Below are 27659 nucleotides of genomic sequence, written 5' to 3'. Positions count from 1 at the left end.
ACCATAGTGGTAAAGAATACAAACAAGAAATTAATTAATCCTGGGAATACATGGTTGTCAGACTACATGAATAGAGAATATACATTTGAATGTATAGAAAAATGTGGGCAGACAGTTGAGAGTACTCAGCACAGTTCATAAAGGACATAATGAACAATATTAGAAAATTTCAATTTGATACGCCTAGCAGCTAGGAACCACTGTAGGCCTTGGCAAACAGAAGGGATGTTTAGCTTAGTCACAGAACTTAGCTTTCTTATTACTGGAAACAGCTGTTGGTGGAAGATAATTCTTACTTCTTTGTGTAGAAATGAAGGAGATCTGAATTGGACGGAAGCTTTCTAAGAGGCAGTTGTTTCAATCCAGGCATCCAGGATCTATTCTAGGTTATTTAAATGAGGGAAAGGTAATGTTAAAGATAGAATATAGAGAGGTAATGGGGTCAGTAATGATGTAGTGGAGAAGAAAGTGAGAATTGAAAACGACTAACGTTTTGAGTTAGAGAAGATGGAAGAAGTGATGGTATCATACCGGAAAATTTAAAGATGTCTCTGAATTATTTAGTTATAATGAAATGTAAAATTGAATGCACTGCTAGAAATTTGATTCCCAGGCTTGAGGATGTAGAGCTAAAACAGCTGTGCCTAGCTTCTTGTGGGTAAATTAATAAGGGAAAAAGGTACTGGGAGAAAGGGTTATACACACATCACTACTGCCATTCGTTTTTTTCTGTTCTTGGATGCTTTCCCCCCATTTTAATTTTGGTAGCTAGCTTGGGTAGTTCTTGTTTAGATGATTTTGTTGTTGGAAAGAAGAGATGAGCGAAAGGATAATTGCCGCTTGACGCAGGACAGGAAGCATATGAAGCAGGTATAACTCAGCTGCTCTGAGCCACCGCGTCAGAGCTCGTTCCTTTCCTTAGAAGCAGTAATTATAAAAACTATCACCAGAGACACTGCTCACAGCCAGACCAGTGAATTATACCTGTTGGTTATCCAATCTTCCATAAAGAGCTCTTTAGTGGTGTTATTCTTTGCAGTGGAACTTGACCTATGCTGGAAAAGGATTGTTCTGGTCTGTCTTAAATGCATAATGGAAATATTTACCTAAAAAGTGTATGTGATTCCTGTTGGACCAAAAGTTAAACTTCAAAGTAGTCATCCTGCTTGTATAGGCAGAAATGCCAATGTTGATGTTATTTCCTGCAGTGAACTTTGTACTAGCAGAGATGTGGAGTCATACTGCGTTGCCTTATCACATGTAATCTAGATGGCAGGGCTTGTGGTGCAAATGGTAGTTGCTGCGAAGAAAACATTTACACTGATGAATGTCAAGTGGTGAATTTTTTTTAAGTTTAAAAATAAACGTACAAAAAAGAAAATAACAATACCTTATATCCTTACCACCCTAAGCTAATCACTATTAACATCTTAGAATATTTGCTTCCAGTCTGCTTATTTTTCTTCTTTCATTTTTGCTTCAGAAAAACCACATTCTTGTAAAAACAATACAGGCTCATTATAAAGAATCAATCACTTCCAATCCCATCATTCGGAAACAGTCATAGTTAATATCAGATGAACATAAATTCTAGGCACCTTTCTATCCATCTATACATATAGAAATATGGGTAGCTACAGAGAAATTATTTTTATAAAAATAGAATTGTACCAAATACTATTTTTTGCTAAAAAAATATTTCAGGTCTAGTTCTCACAATAAGACTAAGAGCTCCAAGAAACCTATTTATGGCACAGTAACCAAAGACTGGAAACGACACACTACTTGAGATATTTCTGGCCTCCCCAGAAGGAAGGAGGTTTCTGAGGATTGCTCCTTCCAAAAATTAAATTAATTATTTAATTTAATTTAATAGGCAAGATAAGGACAGGACATGTGAGCTGGGATCAGGGTGGCTTGGAGCTGGTGCCTGTGGAACACTACAGGTGACTGTAGGGGTTGAGTCACTTAGGGGAAGTTGTCAGTAAAGAAAATGAATTTGGGGCCCACCTTGAACATTGGGAAAGAAAGCCTGGGACTACTGTGCTGAACCCAGATGAGCAAGGGGGGCTGTGGTGATTCCAGGTAGTTTCTCTGCTGGAAGAAAGCCTGCTCCAAGTAAGGTCCATAAGATTCCCACCAATTAAAGTCAGGCAATGAGCTCACAATCCGTATCACCAAACATGGGAGAAAATAATTAGAAAAGAACTAATTTAGTCTCCCTAAAGATGATAGATATTAGAAAGGTCAGATACATGATGTAGAACAGCTATGTATTTAAATATTTAAGTAAATAAAGGATGCAATCACAGGGTCACCCAATGGGGGAGGTTACACATTTGTGGGGCAGGGAGTATAATGGAAATCTCTGTATCTTCTTCCCAATTTTGTTGTAAGCCTAATTGCTTTAAAAACTAAAATCTTAAAAAAAAAGAAGACATGCATATAAGTACAACCCAACCATTAAACCTGGATTTTTCTTTCTCTAAATTATTCAAATGTCAGTTGTATCTGCCACAGCCTGGCTCTTTGGGCTGAACCAAATCTTAAAAGTTAAAGGCCTTTTACTTTAAAAAAATTTATTAGGAATTAATGTATGAATTTAAAAAATGGGAACTTACAGAAATGAGAAATACCATTGAAATAAAAAACTTAATTTAATGAAGTAGAGGATACATCCAAAATAAATGGAAAATATGAAAGTAATGTTAAGATATCTACAGAGGAATGACAATACCATGCCAGTAAACTCTCTTCATCAGCTACAACAGAAGCCAGATGACAATGGTACAATATTTTCAAAGTGCCAAGAGAAGAGAACAGCTTGTAATTCTGTACCTAGGAAAACTGTCATCCAAGGATGAGAGCAAAATATCATTTACAGATGAATACAGAAGCTGAGAATTTATCACTATGAAATCTACATTGAAGGATATACTTCAAAAAGAAGGAAAATTATTCTGGAAGAATGGTTAGAGATGCAAGAGGGAGTGATTAACAAATAATAAATATGCATATAAAATAAAACTCATTCTGTATGAAATAATATCTAACTTTTGAAAAAGTTTAAGAAAGGACAATGTAGCCATGGTATGCAATTTGGGAGTGGGTCAACCGAATTATAGTGTTCTAAGGCCCTTGTATTTTTTGAGAGAAAGTTAAGGTTATTATTTGAATCTAAATTTCTAAAGGTTAATGTGCATAATATACTTTCAAGGATAATTTCTAAAAGAAGAGAAGTAGAATGCATAAATTTCAAAATAGTGAGAAAAAATACAATGAGAAAGAAAATTAAAAGTTTTGTGAAGGGTAAGAAGCATAGATAAAATTGGACAAATGGAAATAAAAAAGTAAAATGGTAGAAATAAATCCAAACATATTAATAATCACAATACATATCAATGGATTAAATTTATCTGTTAAAAGGATTATATTATCAAATTGGGGGAAAAATCCAGATATAAGCTACAAGCATAATTCACATAGATTGAAAGCAAATGCATGGAAAAAGATAAACCAGGTATATACTAACTAAAGACAACTGGTGTAGCTTTGTTTATATCAAAGAATTTAAAGCCAAGAGCAATGTTAAGGACAATGCGAAAAATGTTTAATTCCCTAGGAAGGCATAACATTTCTAAATAAAATAATTTCAACATATACAAAGCAAAAATTGGTAGAACTATAGGAAGAAGTTAAAACATCTGCCATTATAGCAGATGATTTCAAAACATCTCTTGCAATTATTAGTAGGTCAAGTAAATAAAACATTTTTTAAAATCTGGATTTTGTAATTGATTATATGTATTAGAAAGGAAGTCTCAACATTTCAGAGAAAGTGTGTTACACAGACCACTCTCTCTAGCAAAAATGCAATTAAGTTGAATCTTAAAAATGTAAATTAAAAGTTTGAATGTGGTAGTATTCCCTTTAGAATCAGGTAGGAAAAAGGTTCCCATTCTCCTTGCTTCTATTCAGCTCTGTACTGGAGGTCCTAGCAATCACAATAAAACAAGAGAAATTAAAGGCATAAGTATTGAGATGGAAGAAACAAATTTATTTGCAGATGATAGGATTTTCATATAGAAAATTTGAAAAGATCTGTAGACATATTAGAAATAATAGAGACATTTAGCAAAATGGCTGGCTGTAAGAGCAAAATATATAAGTCAAGTTATATTTCTATATATCAACTGCAAACAGTAAACATAATTTAAAAAATACCCTTAATAATAGCAGAAAATCATGATCTACTTAAGGATAAATCTTAAAAAAATACAAAAGATTTTCATATTTGTTTTTTGAAATACTAAGAAATGTAAATATCAATTCTCTACACATTGCATAGATTGAGTGGAAATTTTCTCAGGCTTGGTACTAGTGACATTTTAAGCCTGATATTCTTTGTTTTGGGGGCTGCCCTCAGCAATAACAATGTTTAGCATTATCCCTGGCCTATACCCATTAGCACACCTCCTCTCCTGTTGTGAGAACCAAAAAGGTCTGCAGACACTGTCAAATTTGAGGACCAAAATTGACCCCAATTGAGAACCACTGACTGGGTACAATTACCATCAATATACAAAAAGGCTTTTTTAAATTGAATTTGATGGGCTGATTCTAACATTTATGTGAAAGGATTAAAAGGTCAAGAATATTTAAAACATTCCTGAAGAAGAATTAGGTGGAGAGTTTGCCTTTCTAGATAGTAAGACTAAAGCAGCAGTAATCATGACAGTGTGGTCTTGATGCATGGATAGGTAACATGAGCCAATGGAACAAACTAGAGAGCCCAGAAAACAGACCTATGCAATATGTTATCTTAGCATATAACAGGGGTGGCATTTCACATTGGTGGGGAGAGAATGAACTGTTTAATAAATAATACCAGGATTATTATTTATCCATGTTGGGAGAAAATGAAATTAGGTTTCTATCTCATGCACAAAAGCAAATTTTAGAGGAATTAAGAACTTCAAGGTTGTGGGGGAAATGGAAGTTCCTTTGACCAGGATCCTCACCTGACCCTAAACTACTTGATGCTGTAATTGGCCTGCTGGGCTAATGCTTCCACATCCATAGGCAATAAACTATTATTGACTCAGTCACTATATAAAGAGCCCCACCAGTGCTCTGGGACAGGGCAGAGACAGAGGTGGATTATGGACCTGCAGACTGCTGGATGCAGACGTGGTTCTAGTGCTTGACCTATTGCCATGAGAATAAAGGCTTTTACCCCAAGTAAAACCCTTTTTCCCCAAGGTATAAACCCTTTTACCCCAAGAATGTTCTGTTGTCACTTCTCAGTCTCACCAAATCCATAATGAACTTGCCCAGTGCTGAAACCCTCAGGCAAGACAAAGGTGAAAAGACAAAACTTCAGAATGTTTAGAAAAATATATAAGAGAATATCTTTTTTTACATTAGGATATGGAAGGATTTCTTAAACAATCAAAAGAGTGCAAACTATTTTTAAAAAAGCATTTATAGAACAAGGATTCAAGATGTCGGCATGAGAGGTGAGACAGAGAATTCCTCCCAAAACCACATGTAGTGTGAAAATATAGTTAATACAACTAGCCTGAAAACACCAACAGGAAAGAAGGCTGTACCAGACTGCATACAGACGTCATGAATAGAGCCGACCTCACGAAACAGGGTAAGGTATGAAAGCCTTGATGTGGTGGGACCTGAGCCCTTCCCCTACCCCAGCTCACCAGCAGGAGGAAGAGAAACGGAGTGGGGGTGGGGTGGGGAGTGGAAGCCTAGAACTGCTGAACACCCAGCCCTGGAAGTCTGCTTTGGACCACAGGCCTACATTGTGTGGTACTCTGGAGGTTGCTGGGGTTGGGGAGCTGGGACAGGCGGAGTGCTTGAAAGACTGAGATTCCTGCCATTTGTGGAGGATGGGGATCCACATCCAGCCACTCTGGGACAAAGGAAAGGCAGCCGGTCTGAGAGGCTTCCTAGCAGCGAGAGGGCTGCTGAAGGGGTGGGGTTTGCAGGGAGCTTGCTATGTGGGAGAAGGGATAGGTGGACAAGGTTGTCTGGGGCACTCTGCACAGCAGGTTGGGAACTTTGAGGAGCTTCAGGTGCCCCATCCCCCTGGCTGGCTACTCAGCTCCGGGGACCCCCACTGTGACATGGAACCTGCTGCACCTTCCCCCTGGCCTACTGGCACCTGCTTGAAAACCGGCAGTCACTGTGCTGGTGTCAGGCCAGCCAGAGGGAGGCCAAGCCTACAGCAGCTAGAGATGCCAAGCACAGAGGCTTACACCTGTGTGCTCGGCCCTCTGGCTCTGACACTGGGGACAGGCACTGCAGCCAGGAATAAGGAAACAGCTCTTTCCTGCCCACAGGCACCAGCGCGGCTCCCCTACATCCACCAACGTGACTCTAGGGGCTGAGCAGCTCCAGAAACTAGAGCCTCTGGGCACTAGAGGGCACCACATAGAATTATGAAATGTCAAAAGAACATGGTTCAGACCAAAATATCACAAACCCCAGATAAAGGGCCAAATGAAACTGAACTCACCAATCTTCCTGAAAGAGAGTTTAAAATAAAAATCAGAAACATGCTCATAGAGGTACAGAAAAATATCCAAAAACTCAGGGATGAATTAAAGATGGAGATTCAATCATTAAGAAATTCCATATCTAAAATGAAACATACAATGGAGGGATTTAAAGGCAGGTAGGATGTAATAGAAGAGATGGTAAACAGGATAGAAATTAGAGAAGAGGAATACAAAGAAGCTGAGGCACAGAGAGAAAAAAGGATCTCTAAGAATGAAAGAATATTGAGAGAACTGTGTGACCCATCCAAATGGAACAATATCCACATTATAGGGGTTCCAGAAGAAGAAGAAGAGAGAAAAAGGGATAGAAAGTGTCATGGAGGAGGTAACTGCTGACAACTTCCCCATTTGGGGAAGGAGATAGTCTCTCAAGCCATGGAGCTGCACAGATCTCCCAACACAAGGGACCCAAGGAAGACAATATCAAGACATATAATAATTGAAATGGCAAAGATCAAGGATAAAGGCAGACTTTTAAAAGCAGCTAGAGAGAGAAAAAAGATCACATACAAAGGAAAACTCATCAGGCTATCATCAGATTTCTCAACAAACCTTACAGGCCAGAAGGGAGTGGAGAGATATATTTAATGCAATGAAGCAGAAGGGCCTCGAACCAAGAATACTCTACACGGTAAGGTTATCATTTAAATTTGAAGGAGGGATTAAACACTTTTCAGATAAGCAAAAGCTGAGAGAATTTACCTCCCACAGACCACCTCTACAGTGCATTTTGGAGGGACTGCTATAGATGGAAGTATTCCTAAGGCTAAATAGATGTCTCCAGGGAAAATAAAACCATAGCAAAGTAGAACACTTAATTACTAAGCAGATGCAAAATCAAATTAACTACCCTCCAAGTCAATCAAGGGATAGACAAAGAGTACAGAATATGATACCTAACATATAAAGAATGGAGGAGGAAGAAAAAGGGGGGAAAAAAAGAACCTTTAGGTTGTGTTTGTAATAGCATACAAAGTAAGTTAAATTAGACTGTTAGATAGTAAGGGAATTATTCTTGAACCTTTGGTAACCACGAAGCTAAAGCCTGCAATGGCAATAATTACATACCTATCGATAATCACCCTAAATGTAAATAGTCTGAATGCACCAATTAAAAGACACAGAGTCAATGAATGGATAAAGAAACAAGACCCATCTATATGCTGCCTACAAGAGACTCACTTCAAACCCAAAGACATACACAGACTAAAAGTGAAGGGATGCAAAAAGATATTTCGTGCAACCAATAGGGAGAAAAAAGAAGGAGTTGCGGTACTTGTATCAGACAAAAGAGACTTCAAAACAAAGAAAGTAACAAGAGACAAAGAAAGACATTACATAATGATAAAGGGGTCAGTACAACAAGAGGATACAACTATTATAAGTATCTATGCACCCAACACAGGATCACCTACATATGTGAAACAAATACTAACAGAATTAAAGGGGGAAATAGAATGCAAGGCATTCATTTTAGGAGACTTCAACACACGACTCACTCCAAAGGACAGATCAACCAGACAGAAAATGAGTAAAGAGACAGAGGCACTGAACAACGTATCAGAACAGATTGACCTAACGGACATCTACAGAACTCTCCATCCAAAAGCAACAGGATGCACGTTCTTCTCAAGTGCACATGGAACATTTTCAAGAATAGATCATATACTAGGCCACAAAAGGAGCCCCAGTAAATTCAAAAAGATTGAAATTATACCAGCCAGCTTCTCAGATCACAAAGGTATGAAACTAGAAATAAATTACACAAAGAAAATGAAAAGGCCCACACACACATGGAGGTTTAATAACATGCCCCTAAATAATCAATGGATCAATGACCAAATAAAAACAGAGATCAAGCAATATATGGAGACAAATGACAACAATAATTCAGCACTGCAAAATCTGTGAGTTGCAGCAAAGGCTGTGCTAAGAGGGAAGTATATTGCAATACAGGCCTACCTCAGGAAAGAAGAACAATCCCATATAAGCAGTCTAAACTCACAATTAATGAAACTAGAAAAGGAAGAAGAAATGAAGCCCAAAGTCAGTAGAAGGAGGGACATAATAAAGATTAGAGAAGAAATAAATAAAATTGAGAAGAAGAAAACAATAGAAAGAATCAATGAAAGCAAGAGTTGGTTCTTTGAGAAAATGAACAAAATAGATAAACCCCTAGCCAGACTTACCAAGAAAAAAAGAGAGTCTACACACATAAACAGAATCAGAAATGAGAAAGGAAAAATCACTACGGACACCACAGAAATACAAAGAATTATTAGAGAATACTATGAAAAATTATATGCTAACAAACTGGATAACCTAGAAGAAATGGACAACTTTCTAGAAAAATACAACCTTCCAAGGCTGACCCAGGAAGAAACATAAAATCTGAATAGACCAATTACCAGCGAGGAAATTGAATTGGTAATCACAAAAATACCTAAGAACAAAAGTCCTGGACTAGATGGTTTCACTGCTGAATTTTATCAAACATTTAGTGAAGACCTAATACCCATCCTCCTTAAAGTTTTCCAAAAAGTAGAAGAGGAGGGAATACTCCCAAACTCATTCTACAAGGCCAACATTACTCTAATACCAAAACCAGGCAAAGACACCACAAAAAAAGAAAATTACAGACCAATATCCCTGTGAACATAGATGCAAAAATACTCAACAAAGTATTAGCAAACCGAATTCAAAAATACGCCAAAAAGATCATCCATTATGATCAAGTAGGATTTATTCCAGGGATGCAAGGATGATACAACTTCTGAAAATCCATCAACATCATCCACCACATCAACAAAAATAAGGACAAAAACCATATGATCATCTCCATAGATGCTGAAAAAGCATTCGACAAAATTCAACATCCATTCATGATAAAAACTCTCAACAAAATGGGTATAGAGGGCAAGTACCTCGACATAATAAAGGCCATCTATGATAAACCCACAGCTAAGATTATACTGAACAGCGAGAGGCTGATAAGCTTTTCCTTTAAGATCGGGAACAAGACAAGGATGCCCACTCTCCCCACTTTTATTCAACATAGTTCTGGAGATCCTAGCCACTGCAATCAGACGACACAAAGAAATAAAAGGCATCTAGATTGGTAAGGAAGAAGTCAAACTGTCCCTCTTTGCAGATGACATGATATTGTACATAAGAAACCCTAAAGAATCCACTCCAAAACTACTAGAACTAATATCTGAATTCACAAAAGTTGCAGGATACAAAATTAATACACAGAAATCTGTTGCACTCCTATACACTAATGATGAATGAGCAGAAAGAGAAATCAGGAAAACAATTCCATTCACAATTGCATCAAAAAGAATAAAATACCTAGGAATAAACCTAACCAAGGAAGTGAAAGACCTATACTCTGAAAACTACAAGACACTCACTCATGAGAGAAATGAAAGGAGATACCAATAAATGGAAACACATCCTGTGCTCATGGATAGGAAGAATTAATATTGTCAAAATGACCATCTTGCCTAAAGCAATCTACAGATTCAGTGCAATCCCTATCAAAATATCAACAGCATCCTTCAATGAACTAGAGCAAATAGTTTTAAAATTCATATGGAACCACAAAAGACCCCGAATAGCCAAAGCAATCCTGAGAAGGAAGAATAAAGTGGGGGGAATTATGCTCCCTGACTTCAAGCTCTACTACAAAGCCACAGTAATCAAGACAATTTGGTACTGGCACAAGAACAGACCCACAGACCAGTGGAACAGAATAGAGTCCAGATATTAACCCAAACATATATGGTCAATTAATATATGATAAAGGAACCATGGATATACAACAGGGAAATGACAGCCTCTTCAACAGCTGGTGTTGGCAAACTGGACAGCTACATGTAAGAAAATGAAACTGGATTATTGTCTAACCCCATACACAAAAGTAAACTCAAAATGGATCAAAGACCTGAATGTAAGTCATGAATCCATAAAACTCTTTGAAAAAAACATAGACAAAACCCTCTTGGACATAAACATGAGCAACTTCTTCATGAACATATCTCCCCTGGCAAGGGAAACAAAAGCAAAAATGAACAAGTGGGACTATATCAAGCTGAAAACCTTCTGTACAGCAAAGGATATCATCAATAGAATAAAAAGACATCCTACAGCATGGGAGACTATATTCATAAATGACATATCTGATAAAGGATTGAAATCCAAAATATATAAAGAGCTCACACAGCTCAACAAACAGAAAGAAAATAATCCAACTTAAAAATGGACACAGGATCTGAACAGACACTTCTCCAAAGAAGAAATCCAGATGGCCAACAGACACATGAAAAGATGCTCCACATCGCTAATCATCAGAGAAATGCAAATTAAAACCACAATGAGATATCACCTCACACCAGTAAGGATGGCCAAGATCCAAGAGACAACCAACAACAAATGTTCGTGAGGATGTGGAGAAAGGGGAACCCTCCTACCCTGCTGGTGGGAATGTAAATTAGTTCACCCATGTGGAAAGCAGTATGGAAGTTCCTCAAAAAACTCAAAATGGATATACCATTTGAGCCAGGAATTCCACTTCTAGGAATTTACCCTAAGAATGCAGCAGCCCAGTTTGAAAAAGACAGATGCACCCCTATGTTTATCGCAGCACTATTTACAATAGCCAAGAAATGGAAGCAACCTAAGTGTCCATCAGTAGATGAATGGATAAAGAAGAGGTGGTACATATACACAATGGAATATTATTCAGCCATAAGAAGAAAACAAATCCTACCATTTGCAACAACATGGATGGAGCTAGAGGGTATTATGCTCAGTGAAATAAGCCGGGTGGAGAAAGACAAGTATCAAATGATTTCACTCATCTGCGGAGTGTAAGAACAAAGCAAAAACTGAAGGAACAAAACAGCAGCAGACTCACAGAACCCAAGAATGGACTAACAGTTACCAAAGGGAAAGGGATTGGGGAGGGTGGGTGGGAAGGGAGGGATAGGAGGGAAAAAGGGGCATTACTATTAGCATGTATAATGTAGGGGGGGCACACGGGAAGGCAGTATAACACAGAGAAGACAAGTAGTGATTCTACAGCATCTTACTACGCTGATGGACAGTGACTGTAATGGGGCATGTGGTGGGGACTTGATAATAGGGGGAGTCTAGTAACCATAGATGTTGTTCATGTAATTGTACATTAATGATAGCAAAATAAAAAATAAAAAAATTAAGCATTTATAAATTGACTATTATGGTAGGCAGAGTTTTGAGAATAAGCCCCAATGACCCTCATCTTTATATCATCCACTCCCCTTTGAGCATGGGTATAACCTGTGAATATAATGAATGAACACTCCCATGATTGTGTTACATTATACATCAAAAAAGGAGTATCCAGGTGGACTTAATCTAAGCACAGGAGCCCTTTAAAAGAAGTTTTCTCCAGCTGGTGGAAGAAGAGAACTTCAGAGAGATTCCAAGTGTGTGAAGGATTTGACACACCATTACTGGCTTGAAGATGGAATGATAAGGAATGCAGGTGGCTTCTAGAAGCTGAGTGTGACTTCTGGTTACCAGCGAGTAGGGAAATGGGACCTCAGTCCTAGAACCACAAGGAACTGACTTCTGCCAACATCGTGATTGTGGAAGGAGATTGTTCCCCCAAGTCTCCAGTCTGGCTTATACCTTGATTTAGCTTTGTGAGACCTGAAGCAGAGAACACAATCAAGCCTGCCTGGATTTCTGACCTATAAAACAGTGACATAATAAATGGGTGTTGTTTTAAGCCACTGTTTGTTGTAATTTTCAGCAGTAATAGAAAGTGAATAAAACAATACTAAATTTAAGAACTTTCTCTTCATCAAAAAAAACCCATATAAAAAATGACAAAGACAGTCACAAACTAGGAGAAAAATTTCCAACACATGTAACTGACAAAGGATTAGTCTCCCATATATGTAAAGAATTCCTATAAGTCAGTAAGAAGAGGACAGCCCAACTGAAAAACAGGAAGGAGATACAGAAAGCATTTCGTCAAAAAGAGGAAGAGCTATATAAGGCCAAGAAACATTTTTTTTAACATGCTCAACCTTGTACTGCTATGTAGTAGCAATAAGTATGAAATATATGAAAATACATAACTTCAAAAACCATCTAAATGCCATAGTGTGAGGAATTTCCCTGTTTTCCTTGAGCTACATTTTCTTCTCCATTTGGAATCCTTTTCTTTGTGTGTGTGTGTCATCATCCGTTCTTCCTCTCTCTTTCTTGCTTCTCCCTCCTTTCCTCTTTCTCTTCTCATTTCTTTTTTTTCTAGTGGAATGTGTATGCTTAGCTGCCAGGCCATTTCTTTACATCTTGCTGATGCTCAGGCAGCTCTGAGTAGGCCCCTTATTTTGAAGGCTGTGAAGAGTAATGGTTAAGCTCAGGTTCTGGTGCCTTCCTGCCTGGATTTGAATCCTGATTCAAATGGAATAGATTGTGTGACCTTGGACATGTTACTTAAAACTTTGTGCTGCAATTTTCTTTTGTGTAAAATGGGAATAATAGATATAGATTTGTTGTAAGAAGTAAATGGGTTAATACAAGTATAGCACAATACACTTTGACAGTTATTTGCTCAGATATTCTTATTGCTTTCTTGACTCTTGCCAGTATATCTGAGACCAGTTTGTTTTCTCCACTAAGTTGCTCTTTGTGGGCTATTTCTTATTTTATTCACTTTTCTACAGCAAGATGGAATGGGAACCCTCATTAGGCTGTATGCAGTTTTGTTTAGAGTACCTGGACTCTCCTCTATCTTCTGAGGCTTTTGTGCAAGATCCTGCTCATTCTGTCTGCTTGGGACATGGGTCCTGTTCCCACAGGGTGGGGAGATACCCTTTAGCTTTAGACCATTTACCCAATACAGTGTGAAGCCGTGGTTTTCACTTCCACTGAAGTGCTGGCATTTCTATTTCCTTCGTTATACCTGGCCTTTTTGCCTATTTCTACCACTTTACCTATTTCTACCTCTTCTCACTTGTAAGCAGGGAAAAAAGTCTTGTCCACTCAGTTCCCTTTTTCCCAGACATGTGGATAATCTGGAATGAAGATTTCTTACATATGATAAGAAATCTCAGAAACTTTCAACTCATCAGTGTCATCTTTGGGGAAGAGGGAATGTCCTAGATCATTTTATTTGTTGTCCACCAGTTCTTTTCTTTGAAAAATTACTTTCAGTTGTATCTTGTTTCCATGTTAGATGGCTGTTGTTAAAAAAATTTTTTTGTTAGTTTTGACTTCCTTTAAGCATCTCCCTAAGTCTTGGGTGTTGGAAATTCTGTGTTGCAGTTTCACTCCACTGTCTTAACCAGGAGTCAGCCACTCAATTTTTAAACCTGCTTTTGTAGTGATTGTATTTTTCCTTCTCCCTGTAGCTGAGCTGAGTTTGTGGGTTTTCCCGTTTTCTATTATTTTTTAGTAAGAATTACTGGCAGTGTCCCAAATTTTGTAAGCTCTTGTAAGCAAAAGACTGAAATAAAATTGCCTAACTCCCTTTTTAAATCTGCAACGTTTGTCCTTTTTCACTTTTTAGAAATCTGCTTAAAATTTGTTTTTAAAATCTGCTTAAATGTCTCTGTTTTCTTCTTCTTTATCCTTTTTCTGTTTTCATTTTTTTAATGTCTTTTCCCCACTAATCTCAGATTTCACCTTCCATAAAAGATTTCCAGTCCTCACACTCGATTCCCTGTGCTCTGACGCGTTTCTCAGAAGTCAGTAGGAGCACGGAGGTGGTGTCTGCCCTGGGTGTTGTGGTGCCCCCTGGTCACCGCGCGCATCCCCCCGGCTGCCGAAAGGGCTGGCAGCTGAGGGGTTCTCATCTGAGTCCTCTGGGAATTCCCAATAACTGAAGAGAGCCTCTTTGCCCAAGGTCACCCCCTTCCTGAGGGAACCTACGTGCAGTGACCTGTGGATGTGGCCCGGCCCCCTTGCTTCAAGGCAGGACAACTTTGAAGAGCTCTCCCCGCTCCCCAGCGCCTGGTAGGCTCGGCTGAGGCCGCTGTGGCAACCACATGACAGTGCTGTCGCCCCCAGCCCTCCCTCCCACACTCCTCCCAGATCCTGTTTCTGAGAGCATTCCTAATGACTCTCCCTCATACAGATCTGAACCTTGGGGTCTGTTTCCTGGGGAACCCAACCTATGACAACAGCTTTTCCCCCAGATTTAAAATACAGGACTGTCATATGTATACATACATGAAGAAAGAGAATTATAAAGCAAGTGGGACAAAATGCTAACAGCTGGTGAATCTGAATGTAAAGTATATGGGAGTTCTTTGTACTACTCTTGCAACTTTTCTGTAAGTGTGAAATTATTATAAAATGAAAGTTTAAAAAATTAGGACAAATATCAATTACCTGAAGATGCTTAAGTGTAATCATGTGCCAAGGCAGTGAAATTGTTTAGGTTCCAAACCCATAATTCTGCAAAAGGTAAATATCAACTTAATCACTATGAGGTTTTTCTATCTTACCAGTCCGTTATCTCACTGAATATTTTCTGTGATAGATTTATTTATTTTAAAAATTAGTTGTGTTAAGGAAGTGGCTTAATTTACTTAAACTACACCTGAAAAGATTTTGTCAATAATTGTAACAATGTTTATTAGATGCTGAATAATCAGTGGAACAGTTCTGGCATTTGTTTAACTTACGTAGCATTTCAATTGCAGAATGTGCCGTCGCATAGCTAATGTCTGATAGTTTGGAGATCAGTTTTACATCTCATCCAAGAAACATCACAGGGTTCACCAGTTCTGCTTTGTGGTATTATCTGAGTGGTACAGGCTCAATGAGATCTACAGCTTCTCTGTAGATAGTTTCTACAAGGTACCCACTGCCTGGGTATCTAAGCACTCATCTCCCAGTGACTCAATAGCATCGTTTCCTGCAGCATCTGCACTCTTTCCTTTGAGGCTTCTCATTCACACACTAGCCCTCCTTGGCTTGTCACTTCACAGTTGCAATTGATAAATAGCTTATGATACCAGAGGGACTTCATTTCCACCAAGGAACTGAATGTGTGTTCTCCCCTTCCACTTGCTTGTGAAATCCAGAAATAAGTGTTATGTAATCCCCTAATTTAATTAAGCACACCTCACATCCAGTGTTGTGCTGTCTGATACTTTAACGTTTTCTAAATGCATCTCCATAGACTCACTAGGTTCTAACTGCTTTCCTTCTTGCCCTGTAAGATTACTTAGTATAGGTTTTTTAACATTTTAGCTATTCTAGGCTAGAATGCATCTCCAAATATGTGAGATATTTTTTCTTTCACAATTCTAGGTTTTCTTCTGTTTTCCTCACACTTTACTTCAAAGTTGACCTCCCAGAATTGTTGTTTATCTATTTCTCTGATGTCAAAAACCTACGTCCCCAAGGATGATTTTGCTGCTGAATTCTGAATGATAATAAAAATGGTTCCTAATGAAATCACACAAAAAGTACATAGATGATCTAAGCCTCAAATCATTACTGTTTGCTGGTATTATAAAATCCCCAAGTCCAAAATAAGTCCTTTTAATTATTCATTTTCATGTGAAGTTATAAGAAAAGGAAAAGTTAGTACCATGAAGTTTTTAAGCTCTTCGGTATCTTTGGCCTATGCCGTACTTGCTCCGTTGCCGTGTAGTTCCTTTTGCCTGGAATAATTTCTCCCTCTGCATTTGTCAGGATCCTAGCCATCCTCCAAAGCCTTGTTCAAATTTTACTTCCTACTTGAGGCTCTTTTTGATCGCTCAGGTGCACATTGATTTTTTTTCCTGCTTAGAATGTCTCCATTCTAAATTATTTAATATAAGAAAGTTTGGTATGTAATTGTTCTCTAATTGTTCACTATAAGCCTGTGTGCTAAACTTAATTTCCGTTGTCAGTTGTCAGGCTACAAAGTTTTTGAAGTCAAGGACCATATCTTATACCATTGCTTTTCAAGCTTTTTTTCTTATATAACCCCTAAAATGATTTTGAAAAATTATATACGTCCTTACACATTTCTAAATTGACATGTGAAATTTTATCATGTTATAAGTAATTGCAAAGGACATCAATAAAGGCAAAGACATTAAAGACAAAAGAAATCAAAACAAAACTGTTATATGAGACTTTTAAATTTATCTAAAGTAATCTAAAAACTATTGCAATTGACACCTGTAGTCACTGACACATGAAGTCTTCAGCTTTAGAAATTTTACATCATTCCCTTTTCTCCTTGAAGTCATATTTCCATTCCACATCCCTCACTGAATTTTATCCTAATAGAAAGCATTTTTATGCCTGAAAGTCTTCTCTACATCAAATATGTAAATAAATTGAAATTATTTCTCTATAGTTGCTGTGACCAGGGCTTTAAGTGATAAAATATTCCTTCTAGATTGACTTATCATTACAGATATTTTTGTACACAGTCTATCAAAACCAAAACCACATAAATATATTATAAATTTTTATAAGTACTTATTGAACATAAAGAACACAATTTTATTGGAATACTTGTTTTTAGGAGATACATAGAACTGTTCACTTACCCACATATGAATATTACTTATTGCTAGAAATAAGCAGGGCTCAGCATCAATTGTTTCTGTTTCACATTATTATAGATATAAATGCTGAGAAGACTTGTTCACATAAAATTGTGGGTGGGAATCGAAGTTGTTTTATTATAGTAATGTCAATCAATTCTATGAATTCCTTCCAAGTAATGTGCCAAAAAGTATATAGTGATTTATTATAAAAATGTTTTCCATGTCTTTTCAACCATTAACTTGATTAGGTCTTTCTTCAGTGTGTTGAAAGCAAAAGATTCGAAACGACCAACTTAGAGATCTGGTAAACAGTCATTAGGAGTAATTTACTTTCTCAATTTCTGGGAATAATACCAAAAAGCTTTTACTAAAATTTATCAATGGCTATTAATTATAATGGTTACACTTTAATGTAGCCCAGTACACTCAGAAACTGTGGATAAAGTAAAAACATTGATTACAATATACCTGTCAGTACAATAATCTTTTGGAGAAAATCATTTTTGTGTCATATGCTGTAAACCTATCTTCATCAACTCTTCACTGCAGATTTGGTTCCTTCCATTTTTGGAAAATATTTGCCATATTTACCTAGTTGACAAAACCAACATGCATTGTCAAAACAACCAGCCAGATCAGATTTAAACTCTCTTTAAGAAACCATCTTACTTTATTTCTTCAAATAAACATGTAAACAAACATCAGTCTGGCTGTATCCAAGCTCCTGAATTCTTTTCCTCAGATAGAAAGCTCAGGAGTGGAGCTTTGTCCTAGGTTTGTTGTACCAGTACAGTGAGGTGCCCCTGCCTCTCGTTCTTTCTTTGCTGTCCTCCAATGGGACATTTCTGCAGCAGCGATGCATTCTTTGACAGTATGTGGGGGACGAAAAGCACAAAGACATCAAATGAAAGTTGCTAGCTGTCCTGCCCCTCCATACTATAATGTGTCTGTCCGAATACCAAACATCCCAGTATGGACCAGCATACCCTGTTACCGATGCCATGTGTTGTCATTAAAAGGAATGTACATAAGACAACAAACTTTGAAGCCCTACTTTGGGTTTTTCCTGCCTTAATTAAAGGAGGCTTCTCCAAACCAGTCTTCTTTACTATTGTTTGGTGCCTTAGAAGCTCTTATGCTTGCACTATAAGGGAAGATACACCATTATAAGATGGATAAAGGAGATATCTTTGTCACGTGGGAGAAGATTGGTATGAGAAGGAAGGACGAAAGAACCAGCCTGATGCCTCTATGCTGTTGCATTCTCAGGCAGATCAGTTTTCAGAAAGAGTATATATAGGAGCTGTGGATCTGGACGTCGCTTCCTTTAAAACTGTCTGTGCCCACCTAGCCCTTGGGAAGGCTTTATCCCCCCTGCAGTGCATGCACCAGTTTGAAGATAGCGTTCTTATTCTTCTTATTGTACCCAATAACATGCTGAGATATAGTTCGTACTAATGCTTTATTTAAATAGTAGTTAATGTAGGAATGAAAGTACAACTACAAAAACATTACATTCAGCAGAAATAGAAGAAATATCTGTTTGTTTTCCTTGGCATAGTCTTTTATGTTGACATTTTTAAAAATTTTGTTAAAAAGTTCTTTCTTACCAAATAGTCTATACGTTTCTGATTTGTTTCACTTAGAACACATGAAATTCACATTGCAGTACTAAGTTCTTTTATATACTTATTAGAATAATTATAGTTGTCATTCCTGCTTTACTAAATTTCATCTGAATATGTTTCACATTTTCAGACTATTTCTATATTATGTTGTATCTTATTTTGTAATGTTTCAAATAATAAAGCTTATGAACTAGAACTGTTGATGGGAGAAAGGGCTAGAATCCAAGTTGCCTCTTTAAAATCTGCTTGAACTTGTCAGTTATTATAAAGCAATATCTTAAAATGATTATTATTCATAGGTAGACATTGGCAGATGATTTATATTTTATAGACCTAATGGCTCTTTACTAAAAATTGTGAGCTATATAAAAACATTACTGTTTTTTTCCAAAGTAAATCTTAGCTTTGTGTTGTTGACAGAAATCGCTTCCAAGGCAGGATTGAAACAGGAGCGGTGCGGAGACATTCCGTTGCCCAGTGGAAACGTGTCATCCCAGGAAACACCACCGCTCAAGGCTAATGCTTGGAAATCAACAGAGGTAGGAGGCATTGTAGTAGTTCCGTACTGCCGCTGTAACAAATTACCCCAAACTGCATGCCTTAAATCAGCATGAATTATATTATCTTAAAGTTCTATAGGTTAGACGTCTGACAGGCTGCACTGGCTGAAATCAAGGTGTTCACAGGGCTGTGCTCCTTCCTGGAGCCCCTAGTTTGTTCTCTTGGCTTTTTCCAGCTTCCTGAGTTCTAAGTGAAACCGTTCTTGTCTTTTAACTGTGGTTCTGGTGCCTTTTGTAATACAGTTTTAAATAAGATAAGGTTACATTATCAAAGTTTTCTTTTATAGTTTGTGCTTTTAAAAAATCTTATTTAAGAAATTCTTTTTTATACCAGTACAGTAAAGGTCTTTTGTTTTTTTCTTCTAAATGTTGAAATCCTATGCCCTCTAGAATTTTACTATATGGTGCAATATAGAGGTCTTATTTTATTTGTACCCCTGTGGATAAACAATATTTACTTTAATGAATAGCCCATCTTTCTCTACTCATTTTTAAAAACACTTTATTGTGATATAATTATAGACTGTCAGGCAGTTGCAGAAATAGTAGAGTCCCACATACCCTTCAATGTTGACATCTTATATAGCTGTAGCACAATACTGAAACCAGGAAATGCATGTTGGTATGTTACTGCCAACTAGACTACAGACCTTATTCAGTTTTCAGATTTTCAACTCAGTGTTCAATTTTTTAACCTGCATTTGTGTGTTGTAGGTTCTATGCAGTTTTATCTTAAGTATAGATTCATGCAACCAGCCCCCAAATCAAGATACAGAACCATTGTATCCCCACAAAAGAAGTCCCTTGTGCTACCCACCCTTCTCACCCCCAACAACTCTTTCCCCTGGTGACTGCTAATCTTTTCTCCATCACTATGGTTTTGTTATTTCTAGAATGTTCTGTAAATGGACTCAGACAATTCTGTAACCTTTTGAGATAGATTTTTTTTTCCACTCAGCATAATGCTCTTGGGATCCATTCAGGTTGTTGCATGTATCAATAATTCATTCCTCTCTATTGTTGAGTAGCATCTCATTGTATAGATATACCAGAATTTATTCAACCGTTCACACACTGAAGGATATCTAGCTGTTTCCACTTTGGGGCTATTTATGATTAAAGCTGCTGTGACCATTTGTGTACAGGTTTTTGTATGTGAAGTTTTCATTATCTCTGGGATAAATGTCTAGAAGTTATATGATAAATGCATATTAAGTTTTGTAAGAAACTGTCAAACTATTTTCCAGAGTGGCTGTACCATTTTACGTTCCCACCAGAAGTGTACAAGGAGAGATTCAGTTTTCTGGCATCCTTACCAACTTTTGGCATTACCACTATTTTTATTTCAGCAACTCTGATAGGTTTGTAGTGGTATCTCATTGTGTTTCCCAAATGACTCATGAGGCTGAACATCTTTCCATGTGCTTTCTTGTGCCATCATAACTTCTCTTTGATCAAATACATGTTCATATTTTTGTCCATTTTCTAATTGGGTTGGTTGTTTTATACCATTGAATTTTGTGAGTTCTTTGTATATTCTGGATGCAAGTCTTTTGTCAGAATGTGATCTGCATATATTTTATTCCAGTCTGTGGCTTGTCTTTTTTTTTTCTCTTTCTTTAAACATGTCTTTCTAAACCGAGCAAAAGTTTGATGTTTTGGTGAAGTCTGATTCATCCATCTTTATTTTATGGACCAAGTTTTTGGGGTCATTTGTAAGAACTCTTTGCCTAACCCAAGATCATGTAGGTTTTCTCCTATTTTTCTTCTAAAAGTTTTATGGTTTTATGTTTTACTTTAAGGTCTGTGATCTATTTTGAATTAATTTTTGTATAAGGTGTGAAGTATAAGGTTGCAGTTCTTAAGAAAAAAAATTTTTTTTGCCTACAGATGTCCAGTTGTTTCAATATCATTTGTTGAAAAGACTTAGATTTTACCATAATAGGCTTTCATGTGGGTGTTCCTTATCTCTCTTCTTTGTTACTCTGCAAGACTCGCCAGGAGGAGGTCTTTTATCTACATTTAATTCCAAGAAAGTTTTGTCTGGTTCAAATACTTCCTACTGTTTATTTTCATTTTTCTCTCTTTCTTGGGCTCTTCTTGTCTGGATATTAGTAATTTTCTATCTTCATATCTTTTAACTTTATAGTTTTTATTTCTTCATTGTTTTTCTTTTTTCTAGAGTGTCTCAAAATCTGATCTTCCAATTCAATAATTTGTTCTCAGCTATCTATCTATTCCACTATTTATTCCATCTGTGTTCTCTATTTCAACTATTCTATTTTTATAGTTGATATTTACTATTTCTATTTTATTCTTTTTATTGTGTTTGTTCCTGTTTTATATTGCTTGTATCTTATTTATTTTAGTATGTTTATTAAAGTTATGTTAAATTCTTGGTCTGTCTTTTCTAATATCTGTGCTTCTGATGAAACCTGTAATTCAGTTTTTTATTTTTCTTTTGAAATAGCTTTGATCCTTAAATGACTAGCTACCCCTAGGGGTTATGGCTGCTCCGTCTGGGACTGCTTAAGGCTGGTCCTTAGTCTGTATCCGCCCTGTCAGCTTCAGTGGGAGGTGGCCGGCAATGGCCTCTAGTGTGGAGAATACATCTCTCTCCTCCCCTCTTTCTCCAAGAATAGCAGAGTTAATCATTCCTCACTTCAAGGATCAGTGCCTCAAGTTGGGCCTTTATCCTCAGCACCCCAAGAAGCAGCCGCTTTAGAGGGAGACACTCTTAAATTGTAAACCGCCTGCCCTGGGGTTTAGAAGAGGAAGGGTGAAGGCATGTCTTCTCGTCTCCGGGCCAGTCCCCACTGACCTTGCCCATCTGCTTACCCCTCAGGGCCTCTGCACTAAGCAGGGACACTCCTGCCATCTGAGTCACAGCAGGTTCCAAGGCGAGGGTTCCACCAGCTTCTCCCAACCTTCCTCCCAGGCTGAAGCCGACCCCGGCGCCCTCCTCCACTCCCAGACTCGCCCTTCAGCTCAGTCCCTCCGTCTCCTCAGCAGCCGCTCACGGTCTTCTTCTCGCTTTGATGTCACCCCTTTATTGGATCCTCAGGGTTGGTCCTGAGGGCCGGGGCTGCCAGCACCAGAGCGTGCCCTGCTCTTCAGTGCTCCCTGACCTTCTCACACGTACACCCGCTTACTCTCGTGTGCACTTTCACATAAGAACATACATCTGTAATTCTGGCATATATAGTGCTCCAAATATTTTTTCTCTATTTCCTTGTAATTTTTTTCTGCTTGATGTCAATTAGATAGATATTGGGCTACTTAATCTTCCATTTTCATGTCTTTCAACTACTTTAAAAATTTTTACTGTGTCTCATTGTATTTCCATGTTGCTCTTTAGGTAATTCATCAGAACCGTCTTCCAGTTCATTTTTTCTCCTTTCATCTGTGCCCACTCTAGAACATTTCCTGTCCATCGAGTGTTTTATTTTGATTTCTCACTGCTTGTTCATATCCATTTGTAGTTATTCCATCTCTGCCTGTTTTTGTTTCTTCTTTTCGTATCCCTTTAAATTAATGCTATCCTTTCTAGTGTTTTCTGGAGGACCTTCAACATACTTAGTTTTAAATACTCTTTAGACTTCATGGTTTCCTTTTGTCGGGAGTGAATCTGTTTTCTTTCTGTTTTTGGAATACAGCTTTGGGAGCTGCTCTTGAGTGGCTCAAGTTTTCTTTCTCTCTGTCTCTCTGAGTGTCCTTACCCTTCCCTGCCTACCAGGTCTTCCCTGCCTCCTCCTGACGCCTGGACTACCTATTCACAGTCAGGACTTAGTGGGCAGCTGGGGCTCCTTTCTTTTGCTCTTGTCAGAGACATTGCAGACCCGGTTCCCAGACCAAGTGATGACGCCATGGGTCAGCTGCTGGTGACGCTCACTCGGTGCCCCTCACCTCCTTGGGCATATGGCTTCTCGCTGTGAGAAGCCGTGGTCCCAGGCTGTGATTGATGCCTGGTTCCGTCAGCCAAGGCCCATGCGTAATTTCAAGCAGTAAGCCCATGTTCGGTACTCCTCTCATGGGCGGGCATTTTAAATCTGTATTTATCTGCTTCTCAGGAGTTGAGCTCCTGGTTTTCTCTGACTTTTTCTGGATCTAAAACCCCAAAGGTCCGCAGTTTCAACCTCCTCACCATTGTTTCTGCTCATGGTCTTGTCTATGAGGATGTCCATCTCGATTTTGAGCATGACTGTGTCTTTAATTTTCACTTGTCTTATCTGTCATTGCCATGTGTTTGGAGAGGGAACATATCCCCAAAGTATGAACTTATAGAACCATATTAACAGGAAATCTGCTCTATTCAGGACTATATGAAATTATCTGATTCATTTATTTTTCTGTTTGATGGTTTTGTTCCTCCTGCTAGAAGGAAAGCTCCTTGAGAGTAAAGACTTTTAGTCCTATTCATTACTGAATCTTCAGTTGCCAAATTTTTGTGAATGAAGAAATTAATGAATAGTAGACACCCAATATTAACTTTCTTCTGTCTTTTTTCTATGACAGAAGGTTATTTGGTCTTCTGCGCAGAGCGCTTTGTTTGGTGTTCCTGCCTCAATTCTTATGAGGGAGGAGCTGAGGACTTACTGACCTTCTGTTTTCAGCCTCTTTCCCCAACCCAATTAGTATTAGATTACCTCATTTTCTAGCAGCTCAGAAAAGTACATAAAATTAAATTTTTACTGTTTCTTAATTGCATAGTAGCCCACAGATTGAAAATGCATAGCTTATTTTAAAAGATATGATATTAAGTCAAAGTGATTTTTAAATTTAAGATCAGTTTATTTGCCTCTGCTGGCTTTTAAGAGCAAAAATAGACTTGAATTATCTTACGTGCTTTGGAGCCTAACAAAGACATAAAATGGTACCTAGTTTTTTTTATATCAGACTTGGCTTCTCTTTGTTATTGTTTTTCCTTACTTTAGAGGAACCTACTGTAATTGATTTACAACATTCCCTATCTTATATCAATGAGCAAAAAATGATGTCCTTCTCTCAAAATAAGTTTAAACATGGATTTTCCTCTTTCAAAGCATTGTTATAACACTATTCCATCATCCCTATTGACAGCATCTCCTCTTATTACTGTCGGGAACATTTGATGCAATCCAGCGTGCTCTCGTCAGCAATCTGCTTTTGTAGCAGAAGACAAAACCTACTAAGTTGAATAGTAAATCTAGTTGTTGTTGCCAAATGTACTGCATTACATTAAAATTCTCATGTTCTTAATACAGAAAGAGAAAGAAATTGTTGATTTCTTAGACAGAATGAGGGATACTTAAAAATATCTTTCAAAAACTTTAAATAGAAACCTCTTTAATTTTTCTCTTTCTACAAATGAAAGAATTATTTAAAAGCAATAAATAAAATTCTTAACAGAATAGGGCTTTCAAAAGCAGAACAGTGGTTGCCTGTGATACTTTCAAAACTAAGGAAGCCTTTAAATTTATGACACTGAGACATGGATATGTTTTTTTCTCTGCATATTGTACAGAATTTTTGTTATTAAATTCGCTAATTAATAAGGCTATTTGTAGCTTTTCACCACTTCAAAAGACCACCTTCTTTCCTTTTTTGAGGAGATTCAACAATGAGGGTTATGATTTTGGGGGACACAGCTGTTTCCATAGCAGCAGATAGGGATGCTGTGTATTGGTTAACACAAAATTAAAGCCAACCAAAGCCTTCAGTCTAGTTGTGAATTACTAAATTGCTAGTGGTGGAAGATAAATGTTTATTTCCTACTGCCTCCAGTTATTATTTTGCTAAATGAAGGGTAAACAAGCTTTATCCTTGGATTTATTAACATAGCATTTCTTACATTTGCAAGAATGTGAACTCAGCAAAGCTGTTAGAGAAATGGAAGTTATCCTTATTCTAAGTATGTTAATTAATCATCCCTTTACCTGTTTTCTGCATCATTGCTTTATGCTTAAAAGTCCTTTATTTTCATGTTTGTACTATTACTCTTTTGAAATTAAAAAATGCTTACTGAAAAAAGTATAAACAATACGAAAGGGTGAAGAGTGAAAAACGAAATTTCTTCTTCTCTATACTCCTGCAGTTCCTTTCCTTGGAGACAGCTCTTACTAACAGTACTTTAGGAAGTTTGGAGGGAAATTTTCTGTGTCCACACATTTCTTTTACCCAAATGAATTCATTTAATGCATACAGCTCTGCAGCCTGCTTTGAATTGAGCCTTGTATCTTCTATGTAATAAATGCAATCATTTAATGTATCTTGTTCCAAAACATGCTTTTGTTCACTAAGCTATATATTATGGATATATTTCTGTATCAGCACATAAAGCTGTGCTGTATTCTTGATTATCAATGAATCTTAATTTATTTAGTCATTCCCTGTTGGTAATCAGTTAAGAATTTTTCATGTTTTTGTCTATTAAGAGCAATATTGTTATAATGACCCTTACACATGGATTTTTATGATGCTGTCCTTTTATGAAGTGTAATTGCTGCAAGGTTATATTTATTTTTAGTTTTGGAAAATACTGCCAAATTGTCAGCCCGAAAGTTGCACCAATTCATACCCACCAAAGTTATCCCTCTATCTTTGCAAATACTGAGTATTATCAAATTTTTACATTTTTGTCAATCTGAGAGGGAGAACAGTTTTGTTTGAATTTGTTTTATTGTAATTATATGTCAGTTTGAACAACCTTTCATGTGCTTATTGGGCATTTGTGTTTCTTCTTATCATTGACTGCATTCATGTTCTTTGCTTTTTTGCTTGGTTTCTCATCTTTTTCTCCTCAGTTCTAAGAGTTATTTGTCATTGTCTGGTTGTTTATTCACTTTCAGATTTTTGACTTTTGACTTTACAGGGTTCTTTTTTGGCCTTTGTAAAGGAAAAACACACTCCTCCTCCTGTGTTTCTTCTTTACTCTCACACTACTTCACACTTCACTTCTGACACCAGAGATGGGGTTTTCCACACACCAGGCACTCCTCTGACACCAGCTGGGTGTCCCTCAATTTACCTCACTTCTGCCACAGTCTACCTGGAGACAGCGTCAGATCCCAGAGGTTAAGGGCTCAATCCACAAAACGTCCGTCCACCTCCCACTTCAGATGCCGGTTGCAAGCCCAGGTTGTCACCTCTGCTCCTGACCAACTGCTATAAATCAGGGTCCCCATGATCCTTTCCTTGGGTTTGTTCATTGGCTAGAACAGTCACAGAACTCAGGGAAACACTTACTAATATATTGCATAATAAAAGATGATAAAAGATACAAATGAACAGCCAGATGAATAAATACATCAGGTAAGGTTCATAAGGTTCTGGGCGCAGGAGCTTCTGTCCCCACGGAGTTGGGATACATCACCCTCCTGTCATGGAGATGTATTTAGCAGTCCAGTAGCTCTTCAGACCTCGTGCTTCAGGGGTTTTCATGGAAGCGTCATCATGTAGACCTGACTGATGAGTCACTCAGTCTTTAGCCCCGTCCCCTTCCTGAGGCATGGGGCTGAAAGTTCCAAGCTTGTAATCCGGATCTTTCCAGTGACCAGCCCCCATCTTGATGACCCTCTAGCAAGACTGATAGAGAAGACCCAGATCACCAATGCCAGGACGAAATAAGATATCCCTGCAGTTCCTGTAGCCCTAAGAGGACAATAAAGAATTATTACCAATAACTTTATGTTCATAAATTTGACACGTTAGAAGAAATAGAACAATTTATCAGAAAGCATAAACTACCAAAACTCACTGAAACAGAACCTGAATAGTCCTATAACCATTAAAAATTTTGATTTTGTAGTATAGTCTCCTGAAAAAGAAATCTCTAGACATAGATGGTTTTACTGGAGAATTCTACCAAATGTTGAAAGAAGAATTAACATCAGTTATACAGTGCCTTCCAGAAAATAGGAGGGAACACTTCCAAATTCATTTTATAAACACTATAAAAAAAAAGAAAATACAGGTAATTATATTTCATGAAATTAGATGCAAAAATCCTCAAAAAATATTAGCCAGTTGAATCCAGGAATGTACAAAAAGAATTATACACTAGGACCTAGTGGAATTTAATCCATGAATGGAAGGCTGGTTCAACATTTGAAAGTCAATCAGTTCATCATATCAACAAATGAAAGAAGAAAAATTATAGAATTATGTCAATTGATGCAGAAAATCACCTGACAGAATTCAAAATCCAATTATGATAAAAACTCTTAGCAAACTAGAAACAGAAAGGAATTTCCTTAAGTTGATAAAGTTCATCTACACAAGCCTACAACTAGCATCATACTTCATAGTGAATGCCTTCCCTCAAGATCAGAAACAAAGCAAGGACTCTTCTTCAGTATA

General features: G+C 37.5%; 1 protein-coding gene across 1 annotated transcript in view; it reads left to right on the top strand.

Moving 5' to 3' along the window:
* The window catches only part of LOC130681092 (ENTH domain-containing protein 1-like), a 97116-nt gene that overhangs the window by 19255 nt on the left and 50202 nt on the right, over nt 1–27659 (top strand). The window contains 1 exon segment of the mRNA XM_057493271.1: nt 19183–19301. Coding sequence (XP_057349254.1) covers nt 19183–19301 — 119 coding nt within the window.

The sequence above is a fragment of the Manis pentadactyla genome, chromosome 15 (assembly GCF_030020395.1).
Source record: "Manis pentadactyla isolate mManPen7 chromosome 15, mManPen7.hap1, whole genome shotgun sequence".
Lineage (NCBI taxonomy): Eukaryota > Metazoa > Chordata > Mammalia > Pholidota > Manidae > Manis > Manis pentadactyla.
Note: the sequence above shows the minus strand (reverse complement) of the source record. Positions and strands in the feature narration are given on the sequence as shown.